Source organism: Teleopsis dalmanni, chromosome 2 (genome assembly GCF_002237135.1).
Source record: "Teleopsis dalmanni isolate 2A chromosome 2, ASM223713v2, whole genome shotgun sequence".
Lineage (NCBI taxonomy): Eukaryota > Metazoa > Arthropoda > Insecta > Diptera > Diopsidae > Teleopsis > Teleopsis dalmanni.
In genome coordinates this window covers 19,715,618-19,724,072 of record NC_051847.1, presented here as the reverse complement: position 1 = coordinate 19,724,072, position 8,455 = coordinate 19,715,618, and the positions used below count along the sequence as shown (strand labels likewise).

At 29.1% G+C, this 8,455-nt stretch overlaps 3 protein-coding genes across 3 annotated transcripts in view; 1 reads left to right on the top strand and 2 right to left on the bottom strand.

The window, feature by feature from the left end:
• The window catches only part of LOC119674058, a 4,078-nt gene extending 1,512 nt beyond the window's left edge, over positions 1 to 2,566 (top strand). Inside the window, exon 3 of the mRNA XM_038085181.1 lies at positions 2,455 to 2,566. Within this exon, the coding sequence (XP_037941109.1) occupies positions 2,455 to 2,566 (112 nt within the window). The remainder of the gene's footprint in view (positions 1 to 2,454) is intronic.
• A 3,081-nt stretch (positions 2,567 to 5,647) lies between these two features.
• LOC119681674 lies at positions 5,648 to 6,492 on the bottom strand. The gene is made up of 3 exons (XM_038094932.1): positions 6,427 to 6,492; positions 6,014 to 6,367; positions 5,648 to 5,946 (listed from the first exon to the last, which is right to left on the bottom strand). Exons 1-3 carry the CDS (start codon positions 6,472 to 6,474, stop codon positions 5,794 to 5,796), a joined length of 555 nt encoding a protein of 184 aa, XP_037950860.1. The 5' UTR covers positions 6,475 to 6,492; the 3' UTR covers positions 5,648 to 5,793.
• An 838-nt stretch (positions 6,493 to 7,330) lies between these two features.
• The window catches only part of LOC119674057 (uncharacterized threonine-rich GPI-anchored glycoprotein PJ4664.02-like), a 1,658-nt gene continuing 533 nt past the window's right edge, over positions 7,331 to 8,455 (bottom strand). Inside the window, exon 2 of the mRNA XM_038085180.1 lies at positions 7,331 to 8,405. Coding sequence (XP_037941108.1) covers positions 7,331 to 8,405 — 1,075 coding nt within the window. The remainder of the gene's footprint in view (positions 8,406 to 8,455) is intronic.

Here is an 8,455-nt window from a genome sequence, read left to right as displayed (position 1 = left end):
ACAGAGACAGGAAACTAATATATTCAGTATTGCAAAAATGTCCTGAGGCGTGTGTGATACTGCGAATATGTGTGCTAATATGTGTGTTACTGCATTGCAGCTTCAGTTCAGCTTCACTATTTCGATTCAATGACCACTGCGACAATTTGTGTCAATTTATTGTTCTCTTCCACGTCCTGGAGTTTTTTTTTTCTATTTTAAATGGAACTTTTGACATTTGAAGTTTTGAATATACAGAACATTTTTTTTTTGTTGAGAAATCTGTTAAATTGCACATGATTTGCTAATGGATAAAAGAGCAATTTTATGTGAATTTTTCTATAGTTCAATGTGAGCTTCTAATTTAGAATGTTAAGTGCAAATATTAGTGTTTTGCACTTCAAAAGATGATTTTCGTTTTGAAAACATTGAAAGTTTTCACAAAATTGAATTTTAAAATAATTAATTTAAAATTATTTTTGTATTGAAATGTTTAAAGCAAATTGAATATTTAAGAAGTAATTCAAAAGTTTAGTTTTGACGATTGGTTTTGTAAATCGTCTTTTTCTAGCATGAATTCTAGCATGAATCCTTCTCATGTTCTAAAACTTTATTTAGAAAAAAAATTAAAATATAATTATTTATGAATTATTATTAGTATTATTATTTTTATTTTTTATTATTATTATTTATTAGCATTATTATACTTTTACAACAAAGTAACAAAACTCCAGAAAAATGTGCGAACATAAAACCAATTACGGCTTTGGGTCAGTTGGTTAAAGTGCGCTGACTCTGAGCTTCAAACTTGGCAGAGCACTAGTTCGAATCCCGGTACTTGCACTCTCAAAAAAAAAAAATGATTTACTAATAATTAAATACAAGAATTATTTCCAAGACAATTGATGTTGGGTATTTGGCAATACTCGAAACAGCTGTACGGTCAGCCACAAATTCATTTGTAATTTTTAATAAATTTTTTAACATTTTATGTGTGAATTAAACGACCTAAGCTCGGTGAAAATCAAAAACAAAAATTCTATTATCTTTATAATTATATTTTATTTAATTACTAAAATATCATTTAGATCTTTAAGTTATTTAAGATAAAGACACGGAGTAAATTGTATCGTGTTTAAATAATCAATACACTACTCTTAGTTCTTCTGGCAAGTTGCAGTTGGTATGTTTCTCTCAGAAACACTGCGGTCCAAATATATCTGCAAATATATGATATACTCACATTGTAGGACTGCATTTTCTTAAGATTTACCTGTGAAGAGATTTCTCTTCTGTCAGAGAATGTAAGTCTCAAGGATTTTTATTCGTTGATCTTGATTTTCGATTATGGTTATTAACTATTCATCGTTTAATCTAAATCACACTAGTAGATATTGAAATGCTTCAGGTGGTGTCTCATTAGTTTCTAGAATTGCTGTATCATTCGCATATGCTTCAAAGTTGACTACATTACATTAAAGCAGTAAATTTCGGAAAGGTCTGCAGCATTTTGTGCAATATTCACTTTTTCACACTTTGACTTTTCAAAATTTAATTGCCGGAAATTTGAAAAAAGAAGCATACTTTTCGGCTTAACATGTGATTGATTTGTTGTTATATTTTTAAAAAAAAATATTTCTTTTATTTTGTGTTTGAATAAATTTTCTATTAACTTTATTTAGTAAAGAAATATAATATTAAGCAAAAAGAGGCAAAAAACCCAACAAAAAAAGTTTTAATTAAAATGTTAAAATTAAGTGTTCAATTAACTTTTATTGCCGCGGCAACACAATATACCCCCGAAAGGCATTCGGTGGCTTAAAGATGTACCATTTCTTTAGATACCAAAAATAAGGTAGGCGAAATCATTTCCAGCAAAATAAACCCAAAAATTTGTTGTTATTGGAATGAAGAACTTAAACAAATACTACTCAACTTTAATGTGAACCACCAAAATGTTTGACTGTTATAACTTTAAATGTGTTAACCCTTCTGAGATGTATGTTACCATTTTCGTCCAAAGTTCAATGGCAACAAATTAAGGGGGCGAAATAAGTTAAATACATGAAATGGTTATAAATTATTTAATAAACTGAAATGTTAGTATATTTCTTAGAGGAAGTATATAATTATTTAAAAATAAAAACAACTTGTTCTGAAAAGTGAAATGTTAAAACATTTCTTAGTGAAAAGCTTTGCTTAATGCATTTGTCTTTAATTATTTAGTTATATATTGTATTAAATGACTATATCATCTCTTATTAACTAAAGACTTACTTTACTAACTTTATCTAACTCAATAGGATGAAATAATATACTAACCACAACCATACCATATGCTATATGGCATGTCTTTGTAAAAAAAGGGGTACATATTTATGTTATCAGAAGAGCTACACTAATACTCATATTTGAATTATATCCAAGTTTTTATATCTGGTATACATTGTTTGATTATATTTACACTTTACTCAGGTTTCGCTTCCGTATATGTTATGTTGAGCATAAAGTTGCCACAGGTTTCAACGCTATATTAGATAATATTAAGCTAGGAGTACAAATGAACGACTTGGTCATAATAACTTGAACAATTCTTGACAAATCCAATCTAAATCAACAATAAAACATGCTAACGGTACTTATATCCCTTTAATAATCAAATAATCTAAAGAATTTAAAATGCTATAATAATTATTCTCAAAAATTATTTTAGTACGACTTTATACTTTAACTGTTGTGAATCTTCTTATGCAATATTTGTAGAATGGAAATCCGTAAGTAACTCATTATTTTAGGTTTCTTAATTTAAAAATGAAAGTTAATTCAAAAAATACATTTCTACGACATAATATTGAATGCATTGATAAGTTAACAAAATCATAAACACATAAATATGAATCTCAAAAATATAAAAGAACTTCCAAATATAATTACTAGTAATATTCTAAATTAAAATTGTACTCATAATCACTTGTATATGTGTGCTTTACGTTAAGAAGTAATTATACTTCTTGAGAATTATAATTATATGTCAACAAAAATATCTCACAATAATTAGTATTAAACATCTCACAAAGAAATTATTAAATTAGTTCTTGTAAGACTTTGAAATGATCCATTTTAGATGTGCTAGAGAACAATTTTTTTAATTTATACACCCAAGTTTATTCAAAAAACAAAACGAATTTATATATTATAATAATATTATTTTTTGATGGTCTATATTATATCAATAACAGCATGATTGCAATAGCGGACAGAGCAGTTATTAAGTTACGACAGCTTTTCGAATGTCTGTGGAAAGTTTTTTTTTATTAATTATAATAATTGAGCCGAAAATCCTAGCAGCTAGCGCTAGTTTTTCGTATCTTAGTTATAAGATTTTATATTTTGTAAATAAAAAGCAAAATTTTGATAATAAAATTAATATAAAAATTTAAAAAATAACTTTAAGTTAAAGTTAGTCACAAATTATTTACGTTCAATATATTAAATTTTTTTTTTGCTCATAAACATGTAAATATTTTCGAGAAACTATTTTGACTGCTCAACAATTTATAATTTACCATTTCCAAGAACTTTAATGAAAAGCCATCACTTAAAATAACATCACATGTCCTGAAGCATAAAATTCATTAACGCAAGTGACAAAAATTGCAAGCGCAACAGTTTTTGTATCTCAAACATTACCACACCTGGTCCCATTAACCCCCAACGAAGGAGTTTAGAAAAGCATTATTGAAAGTAGTTAAACAAATCGTATCAATTAATTTTGCGGTATGTAAAATGTTTATTTCAATAATTGGCTTAAAGTGTATATAAATTATTTCATTATGCAAATATTTCTCATACTTTGATCCTTGCACCTGAGCTCAATATTCAGGACCTCAAAGTTTACATTTCGAAAACCAACTTATCTTTCATTTAATTTGAGGATAATTTAATTTTGCTAATCATTTTAAGTATAAGTATGTTTATATTTAATTAGTAAGAAATCTATTATATTACGTTTATATGTAAACATATAAAATTGATTATCAGGAATATTTTTAGATAAAATTTGTTGCAAATGTAGAGTGCGAACATCAATTAATGAATAATTTAAATTTGGTCTGTGAAATGAGATTTTAAGTTCAGAAAGGATTTACTTCATATAAAAGCTTTCGCACTTTCATTTTGCTTTTGTTTATTATACTATGTACATACGTACTCTTTTATACAGGCTCTTCTCTTTATTAACAATTTTTATGGACAAATAATGGACTGAAACAACTAATAAAAGATCTGTTAAATAAAGCTATCTTTTATTAACAAAGAGTAGTACTTTTAAATTATTCCTATATCTGTCCAAAAAATTTATTATTATTATATTCATTATATTCAAACATTATGTTCCAAATATTTTGAATAAAAGAATATGATCATGTGTGGAGTAAACTTGATTCAAAGGTGACCCATCATCTACTGATGTATCTTGATAAATATTCTGTTTGGTATTGCTTATGAAATGGTGTGATGATTTGGCCAAACATGCTCAGAAAAAAAGAATATTTGACTGGAACTATAACTGAAGTGTAAACTATCGATGACCTTATCGATGACCTTATCGATGACATTATCGATGACATTATTGTTGTCCTTATCGATGACCTTATCGATGACGTTATTGATGACATTATGGTAAATTAGAAAAAAGTATTTGTGCAGTGGTTTGAACTCGCCGATTTCGTTGTTATAATCAAACATCCCATCGTAGAGATAGAATGAATAATTGAAAGCAATATTGTAACAGCTTTCTAAGTTGCATGTACGATTCTTTTGTATCTTATATTTTTCTTATGCTTTAAATAAGATCTTGATATCTTTTTGGTATTAAAATTATTATAACTACACTAAGTGTGACAGAATTCATAGAAAAGAATTTAAATTGATTTTATATTAAAGCAGTTCGATACTAACCTATTTGTTTGACTCTATGACCGTTAAATTAACTTATGACCATATTAAAATTCCACTAATAAATGAGTTGTGCTTCATTTCGTTAAGTGTAACGATTGTAGATCGAATTCATCTATAACCCCGGTTGATGTCGTAATTAACAATATTGTACAATTAGACCATGTGTCCGAAAACATAATAACAAGGATCGAATCCACACTGCTAGAACATTTTCAGTTATTTCAGTTTATTGCTTTGTAGAGACCCAAGTAGAAAACTTATTATAAGAGTAATGGAAATCAGAACGAAGACAAGACTTTCTTACATTTTTTCTGTAAATGTCAAGAGAAGAGAAGAATTGCTAAGAGAAGAATCAGATTTTTAGAAAAGTACTTTGTAAGAAGTGTGACAGCTGTCTGACAGCTGTTTATGTATACGAATCTCCAATGATCTCCAATGAAATAATCTAGCTTATTTACAGGATGTTCTTGATACTATAATTGCAAGTAATTGTAGATTACGAGAGGCGGGTGAATAGGTGGGATACTCAGATCTAAAGAAAGTGATTGACTTTTTAACGAGAAATAAATCATGATGTAACTGCAAAAATGTTTTGGTTTATAATATTGAAGCGTTTTTTAAAGAAAATTTCTAGCTGCGGGACAGCTAGACTTTTTTTAACTACAAACAAAATGTTTTTAAATGTTCGTAAATTTTATTTTATTTATTGGATCTTTTTAAATAATATTTTTTATATAGTTTATATATATTGTGTATTCACTATTTTTTATCTAACCATATTTTAGTTAATGGTTTTCTTTAACACCATTTAAAACCAGAAATCGCCTTGATATATTAGTTTTACTTTTTCTTGTCTTAAAGATCAGCAAGAGTTAGACAGAAAGTTAATTTATCGGAGGCTGAATTCATTTGTGCCACAACATTGTTGAGTTGATTCTGAACGCAGGACTCGGTACTCGCGGAATCATTCGTAGTTGTGGAACTCATCTCTTGCAAATCATTAACAATCTAAAAAATAAACGATATAAGAATATTAATAAATAAATAAATTATTTTTTTTGTTGGCAATACTCACAGTTTTTGTGAAGCAGTTTATTTGTTCAATATTTGGCAAGCAACTGATCATTTTGACAGTGAATTCACCTTCAAAATCATCAGAATTGTTTACACTAAAGTATGCATCGATATCTTCGTTGCTGACACCGACACAATCCTTGATAGCCGAACCACTGCTGGATAATGCTTTGATATTATTTTCAGTGTAGTTCTTCCAACAGTTTAATTTTGTATTGTCTACTGATGCGTTTAGGTCTAGAGGATTTGCACTCAGAGACGTACCAAAGATAATGTGGGAAATAATTTTTATGGATTCTGCAACTGTTTGGTATGCACCTCCGGATAATTGTATATTCAACGCAAAACCTGTGGTCTATAGAAGAATCCAAATAGTCTATATGTTTATATATACTAGAAAAACAATCTACTTACGCTATACACCAGTGCGCAGATGGCAAGTATTTTTAAAAGAACCTTCATTGCGGTTAGTAATTTTATTTCTGTGGAAATAAACAATTTTTGCTGTATTTATATTCGATTGAAATTGTTTTCAAAACATGTACAAAAGTTTGTCGCATTATTTTGTAATCATAACTTATTTATCTAAATCTCTTATCCCTCAATGATTGATTAATACTATTGAACTTTATACTATTGAAATAATTTCGAATAAAATTTTTCCACCTTCAGTGCATCAATTTAGTACTTAAAATTACTTAAAATTCCAAATCGCAAGAACTTGACTTTATTAACTGAAGTGTCTAGGGTAAGGAATATTTGCCTTCCTGCATCAAGCCAGTTGATGAGACAATATATGCAATATCGTAATTCGGTACAATAGAAGTAGTTTTAGTGAAATTAAAAAAAGATTTGTCCATTCCCGATTTATTGTTCTTCTCTAAAATGCACTAACTATTCTGCATTGGGTTGTAAACAGAACTGAGGTTAGATATTGAGTTAAGGCCCATATGTTTGGTAGTTTCTTTATATTTCAGTTGCGAATTACAAACGTAGAAAATATTTTTATTAACAAATAGCTTACGTTAAAGAAAATTTTCTTAAAAGCAGTCATTTGTTGGACCCAAGTTTTATCGTCTTCTGAGTGACATACTTTCTACTCCCCTAAAAAACAGTTTACAAGAACATCCAAATAGATTTTTGTGGACTATTGAAATATGTTAAAAAAAAGCACTATATTAATTTAAAAATTATATATGAGTATCGAATTATATTATATAAAAGTGCATTCACATATGTTCATTTATGCTATACATAATTAAATTTTATTTAAATTGTTAAGGTACAATAATTCTATGTCTCAGTTAAATATATTCGTTTAAAAAATATTTTTTATTTTATTCCAAGTAGTTTCCAACCAATTTAAATTAGAATCGTGAGAGGTCGTTGTGTTTTCTGTAGAAATAGGTGTGGTTAGAATAAGAGTAGTACTATTGGCAGTTGTGTTAAAAGAAGGTTGAACAGTTGTAAGTAATGACGATGAATTTGAATTAGTTGTATTTGTCCATGGTGAAGTAGTAACATTGGCAATCGTTGTATTTATCCATGGTGAAGAAGAAGTTACTACAAGAGTAGTATTAGTAATCGTTGTATTAGTCCACGGTGATGAAGTAGTTACTGCCACTGTAGTATTGGCACTCGTTGTATTTGTCCACGGTGAAGAAGTAGTTACTCCAATAGTTGTATTAGAGCTTGTTGTATTGGTCCACGGTGAAGAAGTATTTACCGCAATAGTAGTATTGGCACTTGTGGTATTGGTCCATGGTGAAGAAGTTGATACACCAATGGTAGTATTGGCAATTGTTGTATTAGTCCATGGTGAAGAAGTAGTTACCGCAGCAGTGGTATTGGCACTTGTTGTATTTGTCCACGGTGAAGAAGTAGTAATTCCAATAGTTGTGTTAGAACTTGTTGTATTGGTCCAGGGTGAAGAAGTAGTTACTTCAATAGTAGTATTAGCACTTGTTGTATTACTCCACGGTGAAGAAGTAGTTACTCCAATAGTTGTGTTAGAGCTTGTTGTATTGGTCCACGGTGAAGAAGTAGTTACCGCAATAGTAGTATTGGCACTTGTGGTATTGGTCCATGGTGAAGAAGTTGATACAGCAATGGTAGTATTGGCACTTGTTGTATTTGTCCAAGGTGAAGAAGTAGTTACTCCAATAGTTGTGTTAGAGCTTGTTGTATTGGTCCACGGTGAAGAAGTAGTTACCGCAATAGTAGTATTGGCACTTGTGGTATTGGTCCATGGTGAAGAAGTTGATACAGCAATGGTAGTATTGGCACTTGTTGTATTTGTCCAAGGTGAAGAAGTAGTTACTCCAATAGTTGTGTTAGAGCTTGTTGTATTGGTCCACGGTGAAGAAGTAGTTACCGCAATAGTAGTATTGGCACTTGTGGTATTGGTCCATGGTGAAGAAGTTGATACAGCAATGGTAGTATT

What these genes read in the sequence shown, in the direction of transcription:
- LOC119681674 (XM_038094932.1), bottom strand. Translation starts at nt 6,474, where the DNA reads ATGAAGGTTCTTTTAAAAATACTTGCCATCTGCGCACTGGTGTATAGC. An exon ending in TCTGCGCACTGGTGTATAGC is followed by an intron (nt 6,368 to 6,426) that starts GTAAGTAGATTG and finishes ATTCTTCTATAG; the next exon opens with ACCACAGGTTTTGCGTTGAA. An exon ending in TAAACTGCTTCACAAAAACT is followed by an intron (nt 5,947 to 6,013) that starts GTGAGTATTGCC and finishes TTTATTTTTTAG; the next exon opens with ATTGTTAATGATTTGCAAGA.